The sequence below is a fragment of the Dendrobium catenatum genome, unplaced genomic scaffold (assembly GCF_001605985.2).
Source record: "Dendrobium catenatum unplaced genomic scaffold, ASM160598v2 fragScaff_scaffold_908, whole genome shotgun sequence".
Lineage (NCBI taxonomy): Eukaryota > Viridiplantae > Streptophyta > Magnoliopsida > Asparagales > Orchidaceae > Dendrobium > Dendrobium catenatum.
Window position 1 is genome coordinate 561,415 of NW_021319370.1, and position 19,428 is coordinate 580,842.

The window sequence follows — 19,428 nt, forward strand, 5'->3', positions numbered from 1 at the left end:
ATCTTGATCGGGCCCATCATCCATTCCCCCACCATCCGCTTTAAGTGCTAGGTGGTGAAATTTCCTATTTTTAAATATTGAACTTTCTAAACATTTCCCAAATTCCCAAATCCAAACCCAATAATCAAATCCAAATTCTACCAATATCCTAAACGCATGCTGCTACTATATGCCAGATGCACGTTTCTCTATACGTATCTGATTGACGACTAGCCTTAATCGAAAGTTCTCTCTCGTGATCGGGAGGGGTAATTAACTATAGGGGCTTGCGCCTATAGGAAACCAGAACTCAGATCATAAAGTCCTCACAAAATGAGGGCGAAATCTCTGGGTAGTGTCTTATCTACAAACCCATCTGCCTTCCAAAATTTACCTCGGAACTTAGTTCGTTAAAACTCCCTCGCCGAATAAGAAGAACGGCGGGGAGGCCGGGGCCGAATTTTCGGAGCCCGCATTGACACCTTAATTTGAATATTCTAGATTGTAATAGATTTGATCAAAATCAATCATGCACGCAACCTAATCACAAAATATATAACCAAAAAAATTAACAAAAACAAAAAAAAACCTAAATAATTAAAGATCCAAGTCTTACAGATGTCTTCTCCATTAGTTGTCAGTCAATACTTGAATCCCACTCGAAGAAGTATTAGTCAACCAACAATCACGCAAGTTTGTGGGGCAAGTAGAAATTTTGTTTATCAAATCAATTATCTCTTGCATGCTTAAGAAGATCCATATTTATGAACATAAAATATGGTTCACTATATAGATATAGCTCAATAAGTGTAAGTAGTCCAGTGATGGAAGACCCACAATAGAAGATTGCATGGATAAGTCTTAGGTTTAAAAACTCTAGTGTAAAAGAGTGAGAAACAGGGAATATGAATGCATATTGTTTCTGTAGCACAGGATTGCAGGAGACGCACATGATAGTATGTGAAATAGGGATCACATATAGGAGTTTCATGTCACAAAGCTAGGAAAAAAGTATAATGGCGAAACTTGAGAATCAATCACTGGAATAAGTAACTAGAAAAAAAAAACTAAATATTAAAAGATTCGAGAAAATATATTGACAGTCATAAGCCTATGAGATGGTGGGAGCAGGAGGCTCAGGGGAGGGGGGCTGATTAGGAGGATATTAATTAAGAAATGTTTCCTAATTAAAGTGGGTAGATTTGGAACTTTTATTTGGTCCGGTGAACGGACGTAGAGCTACGTTCGGCCGGCACTGAGATCACGCCATGTAGCAGGCATAAATCCGCGGAGCCGACCCAGCGAATGGTGGGTATGTCGCACGTGCGTTTTTTAAATCCATGACAACCCGTTATTCTAGGTATTGCTCGGTATTGCTAGGTATTTATCGATTTTGCTCGGCAATAACGAGAAATACCATTATGTGAAGACAAATACCGAGCAATACCGAGTAATGCCGAGCAATACCGAGTAATACCGAGTTTTTCTAGAAAAACTCGGTATTACTCGGTATTGCTCGGTATTGGTCTTCACAGAGCGGTATTTCTCGTTATTGTCAAGCAATACCTAGCAATACCGAGCAATACCGAGCAAATACCGAGTAATACCTAGCAATACGCGAACATAGCATTCCCGGTTCCGGTCCGGGTCAAGTTGTTGGGCCGCGCGGTAAAGCATAAGAGCACGTGGCGCGATCTCAGTGGTGACCGCACGTAGAGCTACGTCCGGTCACCGAACCTAATAATTGTTCGTAGATTTGGGGTGGCTAATTTGGAGGGGATTAATTAGGAAACATTTCATAATTGAAGAAGGCATATTTGGGGGCAGATTTAATGGCTGATTTGGGAGGGAAATAATTAAGGAAATATGACATATTTGGGAGGGAATTGGGGGAGGGCTGTTTGGGTATTTTCTATTTATTGTTTGCTTTAAGTAGGTGAATTTCCTAGGTTTAGGGGTATATGTTGTTTGCTGAATTTAGATTATTCTTAGGGTATTTGGGCTCTACTTGATGGCCAGAGATTTGGGAGAGCTAGATCTTCTTCTTCAATTGAAGATCCACTTGTATCTTGTCTTTCTTTCTTAAAAATGTCAATAAAAAAGTGTTTTTTGTGTGTTCTATTCCTGGTTTTCTTGTCGTTGGTTTTCTAAAATTGCAAAAATCATATTTCAGCTAAGGTATTTGCTAAATTTCTGCGAGCACCTCCTATCAAATTGGTATTAGAGCGATGTATTGGGCTGAAATTTAAGTGGCCATTGCTTATTTCTGCTGCATTTTTCTTCCCACCTTGCTGATTTTCTCTTTTTGAAGATTGGATTCATCAATTTTTGTTGTTTTTCACTGTTTGGAACCTAAATCGTGAATGGCAACAAAGAAAATAGAGCTGTTGGAAGGCGAGATGGAAAATGTCAAAGCTGGGGTGGAGAAAAGATATTCTGGCATGAAAGGGAGGCTCTCGTCAATAGATAGCCAATTCAAAAATATGGAAGACATGATGAAGAAGTTGATTGAAATGCAATCAAAAGCCTCACCGGTGGTTCTGAGGCTGAACCAAAAGGGAAGGAGATTTCGGAGGACAATGATGAAGTGGATTAGTGGAGAGTGTTTTCCATTAAGGACCTCCACAGGAGGCTTTGTTGGTGGGCGAATCAGGGTATTTCGAAAGAAAGACAGTAAGGAGGGGGGAGGCCGAATCCTTTGGGGAGACTAACTAGGCATGGGGTGAGGTGGAATGGAGGAGGTAATGGTTGGGGGGAGTCATGGGGTCCAAATCAGCCACGGGAGGAAGAGAGAGATTCACACCATCATTACATAGGAGGAACTAATGGAGGGAGAGCAATTAGGGTATGGATGCGAGATCGAGAAAGTTGAAGATGTCAGTGTTTGAAGGGGAAGATGCTCAGGGTTAGGTGTATTAGGTGGAGCATTATTTTGAGATCAACAGCCTAACGAAAGGGGAAAAACTCAATGGCGGTAGGGCTATGTTTGGAGGGAAAAGCCCTAGCTTGGTTTTAGTGGAGGGAGGCTCGATATCTGATCTATTCATGGGGGGAATTTAAGGAGTGCTTGTTGGAGAATTTTTGAACCATTCAGGAAGGAGACCTCCATGAACAATTCTATGCCCTAACTCAAGAGGGGACATTTATGCAGTATCGGAAGAAGTTTGAGTTGCTGTCGGGGAGACTTAGAGGAATTTTTGAGGAAGAGTTGGAAGGGAATTTTATGAAGGGGCTTAGGGAGGACATACAAGCAGAGCTCAGGGTTGAGAGAGTCAATGAAGCTTGCTGAAAGGGTGGAGGAAAAATATCATAGGGAGAAGATCAGTAAGAGCAACATCATGGGAGGGGCTTACAGGAGTACCTCTACCATCCTAGCACCGAGAACCCAGACGGTGTTGTTTCAAAGGGAAGCACCAAAGGAGAAGGACACTAGAGTTCGCCCTAGAGACAACTTCATTCATCTTATAGAAATAGAGGCGTAGGATAGGCGTGCAAAGGGTTATGTTTCAAATGTGATGAAAGGTACACACACGAGCTCAAGTGTAAGGATCAAATTCTTTAGGTTCTCACCGTAAGTGATGAAGAGGAAGCTTAGGAGGGAGGTGAGAATGAGGGATGGGTGGAGGGGGAAAAGATGCATTTAGATAGGGCAAAGATCTCCTTGAACTGAGTTATGAGATTCTCTTCGAATTGCATCATTAAAGTAAGAGGAGAAATAACAGGTGTTGATAGACAGTGGGGCTACCCATAATTTCATTTCCAACCAGGTCGTAGACCAATTGAGGGTGATACTGGTAGGTGCAGGGTAATATGGGGCGATGATGGGCACTGAGAAGATGGAGATAGGTCGAGGAGTGTGTAGGTGGGTGGTTCTGACCATACAGGGAGTCTGGGTGAGGGATCACTTTATCCCATTGGAGCTAGGGAGCATTGATGTCATCTTGGGAATGAAATGAATGTAGATATTTGGAGCTACCAAGATTGATTGACAAACGCTAACGATGGAGTTTGAGGTTGAAGGGAGGAAAGTGTTATTAGAGGGGATCCTAGCCTGTCCAAAACTATGGTTTCACTCAAGACCATTGCCAAGGCGATACAAGGAGCAGGGCTGGGCTACTTGGTGGAGCTGCAGAGCCTAGAGGAGGTCTGAGACTCGGGGCTGGCCAGGTGGCCCCCCATTAGAGACAAGGTATTCTTCAGTCATTTTCTATCATTCCACCTTAACGATATGGTGAAGTTTTTTTTTTTTTTTTTTGGTGGGGGGGTGTTATTGATACGACGGGAGCGGGAGACAGAGGAGAGGAGGACTAATTTAGAGGGGATTAATTCAGAAATATTTCCTAATTGAATAGGACATATTTTAGGGTCTGATTTGGAGTGGATTAATTAGAAAATATTTCATAATTAAAGAAGACATATTTGGGTTCATATTTAAGGATTTATTTGAGAGGAAATAATTAAGGAAATATGTCAAATTTGGGAGGGAATTTGGGTATTTTTTGTTTATTGTTTGCTTTAACTAGGTGATTTTCTTAAGGTTAGGGGTATGTGTTGTTTGCTGAATTTAAATTGTTCTTAGTGTGTTTGAGCTCTAGCCAGCGGCTAGAGATTTGGGAGAGCTGGATCTTCCTCTCTAATTGAAGATCCACTTGTATCTTGTCTTTCTTTCATAAAAATGTTAATAAAAAATATTTTTGTGTATTCTATTCTTGATTTTTTTGTCGTTGGTTTTCTGAAATTGTTGAAATCAGATTTCAGCTAATGCTTTTCCTAAATTTCTACAAACACTTCCTATCAGCTTAATCCCAAAATATACGGACAAAAAAAGGAAACCAGAAAAAAAATTAACTAACGAACTCTCACAAGGCTTCTACCACTGAAAGTTATCAACCAATTCTTGCACTGTAATTGAAGGAATAATAGTCAACAATTACGGAAGTTTAGGTGACGGGTAAAAATTTAGTTAATCAATCGTCCCTATAATGCCTCAAAAAATCCATATAATAAACCTAAAATCACTAAGTTGACAATAGATATAACTTAATAAGTATAAGAACAGATTGCACCAGCAGCCTTGTTATAAAAGATCTGAATCAGAAGATTACATAGATAAATTTTAGGGCCAGTTACTCTAGCATAAGTTATTGAGAAACAGGGGATATGAATGCATATAGGCCGTGTAGCATTATGTGAAGCAGAGATCACATTTAGGAGTTTTACGCCACAAACCTAGACAAAAAGTCTAATTACAGGACTTTAGAATCAATTATTGGAACGCACTGCAGGATTCTACCTAGACGTACTATCTAATGGTCCGTTTGGCAACAATGATTTGTGCTTCTTTGACAGAAAAAGTAGCACTAAGACGTTTGGTTTTATTGCTATAAGAAAAAATTCAGATGCATGACAATTGAAAAACAGCTTTCCTTAAATGGTAGTTTAAAGGGCTTCTCAGAAAGTATTTACATGAAATTATCTATTTAATTTAATAAGTAACTAGATTTACTATTTTGATTAATTATATGTTATTTATGATTAGTTTATCATATTATAATAATATTTATTTCAGTCATTTTGTCACCTATATCAATGTCACAATAATTTTTTACACTTCAACTAAAACAATGCCAACTATAGCTTGACGTTAGAGAAGTGAAAGCTAATTTGGTGAACCTTTTGAAACGTAATTATCTGGGTAGTTTTTACTTCATGACGTCATAATTTATTGTGAAGGCATTTCAATCCAGTTTCCAAATTTCTAATGTTGGGACTTCGAACATCTGGAAATTATTGGGCATCACTTCCACCATTTGGTTCTTTCATTTCAATATTGTTATAGACTACACAATTGTCATAGCTCCATTTTTGCATTGGTTTGTCTCTTAGCTTGTTGCATCAGTCTCAATTTCGTAATCTTTGCATAGGAGTTCGTAACATGACAAGGTGCCAAAGTCTAATTTTGCTTATCCTTGGCTTCATAAAGACATCTATGTTGATTGGTATTGGGTCATTTGTTCCAATCTTTTGCGTTAGAATCATGTCTCAAATATTGATATCGTTTCATCTTTTACAAGTATTGGCATCAATTTCAAATCAGAGGAAATTTTATCTTACAAAAAACTTTTTTTTGAGGATTGAAATCTATTCCAGATAACTTTATTGATAATTGATTGGCCGCAAATCAGTTATAAACTCTTGAACTTCACACATGGAGAAACATAAAGCACCGTACTCCAGCCATAATCAAACTTGACCTCAGTCCGGGAACAGCCAGTATACTGCCTTAGCTAGAATTTTTGGTGACAAGTTTGTATCTTTTGGAGTCCATTACTTGTTAGAACAAATTCAAAAGCTAGGTTTGCATGATTTGCCATTTCTACTTGTAATTTGAAACTTTTTTTTGTGCATGTATGTTGGTAAGGTTAAAAAACGTACATATCAGAAAATTTCAAAGCATAAATACAAGGTCAACTGCGTTCTGTGTTTTTGCCATTTGTATTTAGTTGGCACAATTGTTATTTGATAACATGCTAAATGATTGAAAAGCTACACGGCTCATCTTTGCGAGCATGTTAGTGGATACACGTGGATGATACAAATAGTTTGATCATCGTAAGACGTTGTGCACCATGTTTTATTCTTTATTATCTTTTTATGATACCTTTCCTTATTGGAAATTTTAACTTAGATACCATAAAAATGATAAAATTTTGAGGTCACAGAGAATGCACGTGTCATGGTTCTAGCTGCTACAAACAGGCCAAGTGAACTGGATGAAGCAATACTTAGGCGATTCCCCCAGACCTTTGAAATTGGAAGACCAGATCAAAGTGAGAGATCTAAGATATTGCAGGTGATTTTAAAGGGGGAAAAGATAGATGAAGATATTGACTATGATAACATAGCTCGCCTATGTGAAGGTTTTACGGGCTCAGATATTTTTGAGCTTTGCAAACATGCAGCCTACATTCCAGTTAGAGAGTTCTTGCAAGCTGAGAAGGATGGAGAAAGCTACAATGTAAGCTTCCCATGCTTTCTTTGCCTTTTTTTGCATAATATTTCATACTTTTCCAAATACTTAGTGAACTACATTTGTTTCAATTTCATGTTAGTTTTATCACTGGATTTTGGGATAACAATAGTAAATGACAACACTTTTCTGCAAAGAGTAGATTTGAGCTTATGTTCTACTTTTATTATTCTTATTAACAATGTTGCTACCTAAAATAAGTCAAGTTTTTTTGGTGGGGTGGGGATTGAACAAGCTTAAAATTAAGTTCTAAGATGGTGGTGAGATTCTTTGATGCTTCATCTGAAGCTGAAGGTTATAAATGAATAGTTATTATCCATTGACACAACACTTTACACCAAAAAGTAGGTGAGTTTAGGATTTTGAATGCAACTTAGGATGATAATCAAAACAACTTAACATCACAATTCGTAGGCTATTAATAGGTAATTTTGGCAAAAATTATTGCTTCTATTGTAAGTACAAAAAAAAAAAAAAACTTTGTTTATTCGATGAGATAATTTAACAACTTAAAATCTGAAAGTCTATATAAAAACTATGAAGAATAATAAAACTCAAATGACTAAATTCACTCTCAAAATTATATCACTTGATACAGTTTCAATCAAAATGCAAAACCAATGGCTAATAAAAAAATAAGAAAATTAAAAAAAAGAAAACATTGCAAAAGTTTTAAATTTCTACTCAAAAGAACAGGTCTCAATACGTCTAACATGAATTCAAACATTTTCATTAATTCCCCTTGAGTTTCAAACTTCCACAATAATGAAGATACAAATCACCCCAAAGGAAACAACTATGATATGGAGTCTCCCCTCTCCTCACATCCCCCCCTAGGACGTTGTCATCCACACATGTGAAGCACTTGAAGAATACAAATTTAACTAGCACTTGCACATTCAAAATTCACCTCTTAATGATCTTTAGATGCCTCAAGGTCTTTCTCATATGCTTTAAAGGAGAAAATTTTTTAAATAGTAACTCAAAACAATCGTCAACATGAATTTAAAACTTTTTCACCCCTTCCAGATTTGTATTATTAATCTGTTAGGAATTTTTTTCTGAAGTAGTGAGCAACAGAGGTCCTAGGCAAAAGGTAATGTGAGATTGTAGCTGATTTAACAAGGAGTGCAGGGCGGCATGGCAACCTAACCAAGTAGTCATTAGAAACACACTAGAGTACTGATAAGGACATGTGAAGGAAATGCTTGGTTCATGTGGTTAAGAGAATTAGCGACAAAATATAGAGGTGGCTAAGTGGGCAAAGACTATATGGGGAAACAATAGTGCTGGAGGATCGACTAAATTGTGCTTATAACATTGTGAGAAAATAATAATGAATTATAGCACTTCACATTGTGCTGGTGATTCTGAACTCTTTAGCTGTTAACTAGACTTTTTTGGGCTGTTTGAATTATTTCATAGTGAGTTATACTTGACAATTTCTTTAAAATACTGAATGTCATATATTGTTTGTATGTGAATTGATATAATAGGCATTCTTTATGTAGAATAACATAACAAATGATTAATTCATATGAGTCATCATTTTTATAATTTTGATTCTATTAAACTTTCATATTTCAATCAAATCTGCCTGATTTGAAAAAATCGACTTTGTTGGACTTCTTACAAAGTAGTTTATGAATCATTGCATACAAATCTATCACACTAAGGAATAAGGTACCTTTGATTTCCACCATTATTTGTGGGCACAATTTCATCATTTGTAATAGATTGGATATGTGAATTCACGAGGGAAAACTAAGAGAAAAGAATATAAGCTATTAGCTATAGGTTCATGAAATATAATCAAATCAAATAAATTGAAGATATGTCTAATATCAATACTTCTTGAAATTTTTAATTTGTAAATGTCAGACTCAATTCATTGCAAAACATTTTAAGGCCTTGCATTTCCTGCTATGATGCACCGACACGCCTCTTAAAGAGGGTATGCAGTGTCGGACACGGACACGTGTCGGACACGGCATGGACACGTGTCCGACACGGCATTGGAGTGTCGGAATTTAAAACATTAAAATTTAAATCGGACACGCGTGTCGCGTGTCCGACATGCGTGTCGCGTGTCCGATTATTAAATGATAAAATCGTCCGTTCTATTTAGCCTTTTCGCGAACGAGAAGCCCTATTTTTCCGATCCACGAAAGAAATCTTCTAGGGCGGACCAGGAGAGCTCACAGTCGACGCCAAACGGAGCCCGCTGCCTTCGCCTCCCGTTCCTTCGTCATTTCTGCTCGGCCAAGCAGAGCTTGTCTTTTTCATTCCTTCGTTCTTGCGTTATTTCTGCTGTCATTCGAGGCAAAGTTTGCAATCAAGGCCAAACAGAGCACCTTCTGCGCGCAAGAGAGCCAAGAACTGTAAGTGGATTTCGCTATTTCTTCTCTTCATTGTTGAAAAACCTGATGTACATGCTCGGTACCGCTCGGTACCGCTCGGTATCGCTAGGTACATGCTCGGTACCGCTCAGTAAATGCTCGGTACTGCTCAGTACATGCTCGATACTGGTAGGTACATGCTCGGTACTGCTTGGTACTGGTAGGTACATGCTCGGTATTGCTCGGTACTGGTAGGTACATGCTCGGTACTGGTAGGTACATGCTCGGTACTGCTAGGTATATGCTCGGTACTGCTAGGTACATGCTTGGTACCACTCGGTATCTTCACATACAAACAACTTACGAACTTTAAAAACAAGCAGAACTTCAAAATTACTCTTACAATAAAATTTTGTTTCGGGGGCGCTGCCCCCGGAAACCCTTGCAGGGGTGCTGCCCCTTAACCCCGCGACCTAACCGTAAGTTGAACCCCGCCAGGGGGCAGCGCCCCCTTGGACCCCCAGCAGACCGGTATATTGTTTTATTCATGTTGTGATTTTTTTGGATAAAAAATTAATATATAACTTGCAAAGTTCTTTGGATATTTAAAGGATTTTGGTGATCAAGAATCTTTGGTTGATAGATGGAGGATGGATCCAAAAATGTGGTGGTTGATTCATGGAGCTTCAGCACCGCTTCTTCAAACAATAGCAATAAAACTTCTTGGTCAAGTATCATCCTCTTCCTGTTGTGAGAGAAATTGGAGCACATACTCATTTATTCAATCAATGAAGAGGAATAAAATAACTCCACAACGTGCTGAAGATTTAGTTTATGTGCATACAAATCTTCGTCTTCTATCAAGGAAAACCCCACTTTATATGACAGGTGATAACAAGATGTGGGATGTTGCTGGAGATGGGTTCGAGTGCCTTGATGATATGGGATTATTGGAGGTTGCAAATCTTTCTCTAGATGAATCAGAGTTGGAAGCAATGATATTCAATGATGATGATATTGAAGGCCAAAAACCAACATCTGAATCTAATTTTATCATTCCCTTTATTGAGTAGTTAGACCTTCATGTTGTATTAAATGGTTTTTTGCTTATATTTTTGCGTTTGTACTAGACATTTTGTACTAAACATCTTTATGTTATAAGTTAAACAAGTTATCAACTTATCATGAAATTGATTTATTATTGCTTGACATTTTTACTATAATGTCATCTTAATTTTTATATATTATATTAAAAAATTATTATGCCATGTCCACGCCACACCCGTGTCCTATATTTTTAAAAATTGTCGTGTCTCGTGTCCGTGTCGTGTCCGTGTCGCCGTGTCCGTGTCGTTGCATCATAGATTTCCTGTAGATAATTTCTTAAAAACTCCAATAGGAAATCTCTCTAGCTTTACATGTACCATTACCTTATTTACTAGTTTTAATTCCACATATTTCCTGTGCATTAATAATATACTTATAATTTTCATAATTAATTATTTGTTTCTTGTGAATATTTTCATTCCAATTATGCTTATGCTTTGCAAATTATTGTGAAAATTCAAAAGAAAAGTTAATGAAGGTCTATTGATTTTTTAGTCTAATAACTCATCGAAGATAAGATTAAAGAGAGTAGCTCTAGTGGAAGATAAGATTAGAGAGAGCCGCCTTAGAAGGTTTGTTCATGGAGGCTTTCCGATGACCCAGTTAGGAGAGTAGATTTATTAAATTTATCTTATGTTAAGTAAGGTAGAGGTATACTTAAAAAGTATTAGTTAGAAAATATTAGGAATTATCTTTATTTATTAGATTTAAATGATAATTTGACCGTTAACAGAACTTAATGGATAAAAATGATTCTTGTAACCGACCCCATGTAGTGGGATAATGGCTTGATATTGTTGTTTTAACCCATAACAACTTCAAATGGACTTGTATAGATTGACATATTAATATATTAATTACTATGATGCACAGACACGGACACGGCGACACGGATACGACATGACATGATCACTGGACACGTTAATTGTTGAAAATATAGGACACGGACATGGGTTGGACACAATATTATAGTTTTTGTATTTTAAAATTGTGTATAAAATTGAATAAGTATAATTTTAAAAATAATTTAGAAATAATAAGTTATTTACCTAGAATTCGTGTTTAAAATGATTAATATTAGGATGTCGAGAGTCGAGAGTCGATTCCATTTATCAATCATCGAGAGAGGAGAAGGCAATGCTGTCGAGAGTCATGCATTAATGTTATGTAGTAAATGTTGAGTTTCAAATGTTAAGATGACGTTTCTCATTGATGTTGAGAGCGCGTTGGTCGTCGATGTTGAGAAGACGTTGGACAAACATGAGATGTCAAGTTGTGTGTGTATAAATTGCTAGCATTGAGCTTCAATGTAAAGACAACGTCAAACTTTGATGTGGAGATCGTTTTGAAATGTTGATGTTGTAACGACGTCAGACGTCAATATTGAGATGACATCGGACATTGTTGTGAAATCAAAGTTGTAACCCGTCAAAGAGAAATGAAAATGAGAATATTCGATAAAAATGGTATTAAGTGCGGGCGATTGATTTAGTGTTGTAGATAGGAAATAAGAAATTTTGTTTTTATATTTTAAATATGTAATAATTTAAATACAAGAAATTATATTTAAAAAAATTCATAAAATATTTAAGATATGTGTGTCGGATATGCGTGTCCAATTTGTATTTAATATTTTTTTTAATCGGACACATTTTTGGCGTGTCCGACACGTGTCGGAGGAGTGTCAAACACTACATACCTCTTTGAGGAGAAGTGTCGGTGCATCATAAATTAATTATATGTAAACTTTAGTCAATGTAATATCAAATCCCAGATGTGTGCTTTTTGGTCAAACAACATAAAAAATCACCCAATCTTTTATAATTAATTCACTTTTAACTATCTGTTTGTTGTTGACAAGCAGTTGAACATTTTAATTCAATTCTTATTTTATTTTATAGAGTTTTTTTTTTCTAAGTATAACTCATAAATTTTTTATTCGATAGAATTATTTTAGGTAACTTGGACAACTTAATTGCTTCATTAAAATATAGTTTTGCTAGATGGGACGTGCCTGCTATTTTAGAACATGGAATTAAATGCACCATTTTTTAAAAGTAATTAACCACTACAATAATGGAATTGCATTTCATTAGTGTTTGTGGTAATCCTATGACAAAGTTCAGACTTATGCCTTTCAAGGTTTATATGGAATAGGTAATGTTGTATGACTAATGTTTGTGTTTATTACCATTAGCCATTTTACATGATCTACAATGTGATGTGTTATGCACATTATCTTGTTACAAAATTAGTCAATAATATCTATCCTCGATTGTGGCCATTATTTTTTATCTCGACCAAAATGCCCTATAGTACTGCTGGCATATACTTCTAAAAGAAGAGAATCTTATAAAGATGAATCAGGGATATAAAGTTTTCTTGAAAAAGAAATCATTTATCATGAAATTTTTATTAAACATAAGCAAAATATTAATTAAATCTTTGTATATTTTGCTGAAAACCTTACGATTTGTATAAATTGTCCTCAAAACTATTGAAACTTGTTTCCTTAACTAGAATGGTGTGCAGGATGACAACCACCCTGCTTAGTTTCAGTGTAATGTTTTAATGCAAGTGTATTCCCACCAGAACTTGACCCATTTGCCATGCTTATATTTTTTTCTCTTTTCAGAAATTTCCTTTGATAAAAAATAATGTTTCCAATGCCGAAGAGACAGTATAACATCTGAATATCTCCATCATAATTTGAATATTTCTTGTTTTTTCATTTAATTTTTCATTAAATTATGAATTTTTTGTCCATCCTTAATCAATACTCCAATTCCTAAGATGCATCACATGAAATCAGAAAAAAATATTAAAATATGGTAATCTGAGCAGAAATACATCAGCAAGTTTTTTTTTAGATGTCATTGAAGGCACTCATAACAAATTTAGTTCATTTGAACTCTCCGTTTTTAAGATGATTAATAATTGATGCCATGACGATAGTAAATAAAAAGATAAATCATTAATAGAAACGGAGTCAATCTATGGAAAATTCAAATATCGTGAATATTAGTAGCTATTAGCTCATCTCTTATTGTTTTAACGTTGCCTATATCAATAGATACCTCAAATCCTAAGAATATAATGGATTAAGTGACAGCATATGATTTTTCATATTTTAAGTTTTCAAAGACTTTATTAAGATTCATAAATGTTCTCCTGTTTTATTTTAAATCTATTATCATCAAAGTAAACAACTTAAAGTTTTATAATAAAAGATTTCAAAATATGGTTCATAATCCCTTTGAAAGAATTCATTACACCCCCAATTGCCTTCTTAGCTATTTTTCATTCTCCTACAGTCAAACCGGAGATGTTGTGTCATTGATTAGCATGTAATATTGTACAAATATTTTTGTATAGCCCATATTATAGTTTTTTTTGTATAGCCCCTGTAGTCCTCAAAATCCTACAAATAAGAGGTGATGATGAGCAATTTGGGGGGATTTTGGAAAACTTTTGAATAGAACTCCCTTAACCCTTTGGACTCTGACTTTACTCTTATATTACTGACTCAGATAGTAAAGATTTTGCTAGTTTATTATTCTCTATTCTTTGTTATATGTTCTCCATTCTCACCAAGCTGATCTGCTAGTAAAGTCGGGTATCATCCATAAAATAAATTTGAATATAACATCCTCTTAGGTGTGAGATTGATACCAAGGACCATAAGATAGATTTTTCTTGACGGCGACCTCCGCATGAGCCATTAGTGAACATGACCAACATGGAATACACCGTCGGGATTTGTAGTTGATGGTGGAGCGACTTATAAAGACAATTAGGGGTGCTTTGAGTGTCCTTGCAGGAAGAGCACTAGGTGGAAATGTACCTGAGGGATCATCTGACTTGGTAGCTTGATAGAGATGCTCGAAGTGTGCACTCGCCTCTACACCAGCTGTTTATCACACTTGCGCCAAGATGAGGATAAAGAGTATAACCTTTCTCCCAAGAGCAAAGTGCCTCTTTTGGAGTCGTATAGAGGCGAAACTGACCTCACAACTAATGCGTGGAGAATTTCGAGTCTATGACCTATCTACCGAACATAGAAGATGCTCTTAAGTGCCATCTCTTCTTCAAGACACTTAAAGAGTTAGCACTTAGGTGGTTTACTCGCCTTCAGGGGTGATCACCTCATTTTTTGAATTTAAGCAAATGTTTGTTAACAATTCGCTAGTGCCCAAAGGCTTCCAAAGAACTCGCAGTCTTCATTGAAGATGATGTAAGAGCCTAGGGAATCGTTGAGGAACTTCATATTAAGATTCTAAAAAGATGCTCGACGTTAAAGATCTAGAGCTTGCAATCACCTAGGCTGTTTTAACCCAAGGAATGAGAGAATGTCCTTTTAGATATGCACTTGGCTTGTACCAACCAATGACATTTGCCAAACTGTTGGAGCTAATCAATAGTCATGTAAATACTAAAGAATACAACTGAGTCGTTGAGTCTTCCACAGCTACTTGCCCTCATGAAATTGGTCCTAAGTGAGATTCCTATCGAGGAAGAGAAAGAGAAAGAGAAAGAACTTGCCCTAGGGATAGGAGAGACAAGAGATAAACCCCGTCATGTGATCGTCAATGTTCTGAGCAGCAGAGGGCGCTCGTGCAGCAGAGGGCGATCGTGCAACAAAGGCCATTGAGGATAACATGGCCACCTCTGCCAAGAACTGAGGAACTTTCTCGTGTTACTCACCCATATCATGAAGAGGTTACTCATTGACCTTCCACTTACCCAACTTACACTCCACTGAGAGTTTTAATGGTCGAGCTTGTAGAGGCCATACAGAATAAGGAATTCCTTAGGAGCATGCCACCAATGAAAGCTACCGCCAATACTAGCGATACCTCTAGGTATTGTTCTTTCCATAAGGAGTATTCCCATGATAAATAATGTTACCACCACTATGATCTAGTGGAAGAATTGATCAAAGCAGGAAAATTGATGGAGTTTATACTCATTGATCTGATTTGGAGGGCAACACAAATGACCTGGCGCCTTCTCACTTATTTCATATAATATGAGTGGTTCTTGCCATCATGAGCTGAGAACATGCAGTCTTGCCCACTAGTTCAAAGGAGAGCTCAACTCAACATCGTAGCAGCTCGATGGGTGTTGCCCCATAACCTTTCACGAAAATGATAAGCTAGTAGGAGGAAACTCGTATAATGATGCTGTGACCGTCATTGTAGTAGTCACCAACTATCATATTGGTAGTATTCTGATAGACATGACGAGTTCAATAACTATTATTTTTAAATTCATTTTTGATAAAAATGAACATGCTTGTTTCTTAGGTCACCCCTACTTCAAGATCTTTTTATGTTTATGTTTTGTTGGTGTGCGATGTAACATCAAAGGAGTACTTTCCTTGCTAGTTACCTGAGGCTTGGGCAACCACCAAAATGCTGCGATGGTCGGCCTCATCATAGTCGATGCCCCAACAACTTATAACGCCATATTTTCCAGGCCTTGATTGAATATTTTCAGTCAAATTCCTGACGGAGAAAGACATCATGACAATTGCACAATTTCTACTAGAGAGTGGTCGACAAAGTGGCAATTACAATGGAAGAAGTCTTCTAATTGGAAGTGGTGCGAGGTCTAGGTTTGGAGACCATTGTTACAGCTGAAGAAGTGTGCGCCATATAGGGCAAGTGTGATAGAACCTGTAGAATCAACACTTCTTTTAGCTTTGAGTACAGAGGCTAGCTCATTCAAGCACATAGGGATGACCTCAATGTTTTAGTGTGGATGCCTATAGAGATGCTTGGCATCAACGAATATGTTGCCTACCCTCAACTTAATGTAAGGAGGGATGCTCGCCCTATCAACCAAAAGATTAGAAAGACAGTCTCCTTATTCATCAAGCCCATTAAAATAGTAGAGAAGTTGTAGGCGTTGGCTTCGTTAGAGAAGTTCAATACCTAGACAACATCTCTAATATTGTAATGATAAAAAAAAGCAACATGTAAGTGGAGAATGTGTGGACTTTATGAGCTTGAACTTGGCATGCCCCAAAGACGACAACCCATTGATCAAAATTGACACTTTGGTCAACTTGGCAATGGGTTATTTTGTGATAATTTTTTTGGATGTCTTCTCAGGTTATCATCAAATCAAAATATATTTAGATGATTGTGAGAAGACAACCTTCATCACAATTAAGGTCTTGCATTGCTACAATGTTATGTCCTTTGAGCTGAAGAACATAGGGGCCATCTACCAGAAAATGATGGAAAAGATTTTTAGAGATCATAAAGGGAGAAACATTGAAGTCTGTTTAGATGATCTTTTGATAAAGCTTAAGTCACCAAGCCAACATATCAAAGATCGAAAGGAGACCTTTGCTACTTCGAAAAAGTTCATGTGATTGAACCCACTTAAGTGTACTTTTGGTGTAGAATATGAAAAATTCATAGGCTTTCTCTTCAAGACATCAAAGTCAATTCTTGTAAAATGAAGGTCATCCTTGAAATGAAGTTGCCCAAGACGACCAAGGAGGTGTGGCGACTTACTAGGCAAGTCGCTAGGTTTAGCAGTTTTATCTCTAGATTCAATAAGAGATGCTCGTCATTCTTCAAAGTCCTCTGGAATGCGAAAATGCTCTCTTGGGGCAAGCACTGTGAAGCTATATTCTAATGGCTGAAGCTCGTTCTCACATTATTGCTACCTCTTTTAATGTCTGCGACTAGACGAGGACCTAATGTTGTAGTTGGGGCTCAGTGAGGATGCTATCATATTCATGCTTGTCAAAGAAGAGGGAATAAAATAACAACCAATTTACTATGTGAGCAAAACATTTGGAGGTGTGGAGCTGGGATACCTCATCATGGATAAACTCGCGTGGGCAGTGGTATGCACGAGAAAGAACTTACGACGCTACTTCCAGGTCCATCCTATTCAAGTGGTGACTAACCACCCACTTAAAATTGTGCTTGCTAAGTCAGATTACTCCTGTAGGTTGCTCAAATTATTCTTGGAATTCAACGAGTTTCAAATCTCTTACTCGCCAAGGACAACCGTCAGAGCTCAGAGACTTGTCGATTTTCTTGTAGATTTCAGTTGTGTAGATGCCAATTTAGTGGGGATGGTCCCTCGTAGTAGCACTGGATCTTATATGTTAACAGTGCCTTTGGGAGCCAGGGTTGGTTTAGGCATGGTTTTGAAATGCCCAACAGGAATTATTATATCTCAGGTCGTGAGCTTAGAATTCAAAGCTACCACGCCAAGGATGAAGCTTTGTTTTCTAGTTTACAACTTGCCTCATGGCTTGGGGCAACCTAGTTGGAAGTATACTTCGACTCATAATTCATGGTCAATCAAATCAATGGCGAGTACGAGTTGAGGGACAAACTATTACACAAGTATCTATTTAAAATAAAGACAAGATTAGCAAGCTCAAATTCTTCAAAATCTCTTAGATCCCATGTGACCAGAACTAACTCTTCAATCTCCTTTCAAAGCAAGTGAATCCCGATGGGAAACCAACATTTAAGGTCTCGAGGCCTAACTATCAAAGATGTTATGTAAATTGAAGAAAGTCGCTCAACAAGTTTGGTCGATCACTACATTGAGTACTTAAAGACTGGAGTAATCAATGTTGAAGTTGGCAACCCAAGACAATTCAAGATCAAAGTGGCGAACTATTTTCTCATGGGCTGCGAGTTATTTCGAAGATTGGCGACCTCACTTAACTTGAGGTGCATACGAGAGAAGGAAAAGGAGGCAGCACTGAGGTGAGCGTGGAAGTCATTCTTAAGGAAGAACACTCGCCCATTAAGTCCTTAGATAAGGTTATTTTTGGCCAACCTTAAGGATGCAGAAGAGTTCTCTAATAAATGCTTGCAATGTTAGAAGTTTGCTCCCATACAGCTTTAGCCTTCGCACAAACTGCAATCCATCAACATCCTAGGGCTATTCGCCGTCTGGGGAGTGGACTTGTTTGGACCATTTCCTCTATCTATTCTCCAAAGAAAATCCATCTTAGTCATGGTCGACTACTTCATTAAGTGAATAGAAGCCAAGGAACTCACCCAGACGATCTCCACCATTTTGAGAAACTTCATTTGAATTGATATCATTTGCTGACATGGTGTTCCCATCATCATCAACATTTGGCCTAAGTTCACCAACTAGAGCTTGAAGGACATTTTGCAACTCGTAGGGGATTCACCTCAAGTTTACCTCAATCCATCAGAGAGCATGAATGAAATAATTATTATTTCACTTTTATTTTTGTTTAAAAGTTACTGATTTGATTCTCAGAAAAAAGCTCTCTACATTGCAGAGCAGAATCTCATGGCATTTGCCTTTGCCTCATACAGGGCCCAAGAGCACTGAAGCAATCAGACTTGGAGAAAGCTATGTCAACCATTGGCAGAAAAGATAAAAGATCAAGCTCACAATCACCTCCATGGGCCCAGCCGGCAGATTCAGATGACACTCAGGTCCAGAATGCCATCTTCCAAATCTCAAAGATAATGTCTCATATTATGAACAACCAGTCTGAAGCTCATGACCCTTAGTTTTTTTTTTTTACCTCAAATATTTTATGCGTTCATGTCTAGTATTGCTTTAGGAGAAGCTGATGGTTTCAAATGTTTTCCGTTATGGCATATATTTTATAACCCAATTGTACTACTTAGCCTCTTTATAAATTATATATGATTGGAAAGTAATGGAAGATACATCACAAAAACTGTCTTTTTGTTCATGTCATCGAAAAGTTTAGCATTTATAGCATTTTTTTCCTGATCTTTCATAAATTTTTTTTTCTTTTGCTTCTCACAGTTTTATTTCTTGGTACTGTATGGGAGGCTTTATTTGTGGTAAGTAGGGAACAATTCTGGGATAATTGATGTACATTATTCTCAAAATATCTGCGAAAAAAAGCGTTGTGATATTCAGTTTTAAATTTAGTTGGGGTATATTTTTTGGCAATTAAATATACCTTTAAATAAA

General features: G+C 37.1%; 1 protein-coding gene across 1 annotated transcript; it reads left to right on the forward strand.

Annotated features, from left to right (window-relative positions):
* The first annotated feature begins 6,685 nt into the window (after positions 1-6,685).
* LOC110112493 (ATPase family AAA domain-containing protein 1-B) lies at positions 6,686-19,180 on the forward strand. The gene is made up of 2 exons (XM_020844744.2): positions 6,686-6,997; positions 18,792-19,180. Exons 1-2 carry the CDS (start codon positions 6,716-6,718, stop codon positions 18,990-18,992), a joined length of 483 nt encoding a protein of 160 aa, XP_020700403.2. The 5' UTR covers positions 6,686-6,715; the 3' UTR covers positions 18,993-19,180.
* Positions 19,181-19,428: the final 248 nt, after the last annotated feature.

What these genes read in the sequence shown, in the direction of transcription:
- LOC110112493 (XM_020844744.2), top strand. Translation starts at nt 6,716, where the DNA reads ATGGTTCTAGCTGCTACAAACAGGCCAAGTGAACTGGATGAAGCAATA. An exon ending in AGGATGGAGAAAGCTACAAT is followed by an intron (nt 6,998 to 18,791) that starts GTAAGCTTCCCA and finishes TGCCTCATACAG; the next exon opens with GGCCCAAGAGCACTGAAGCA.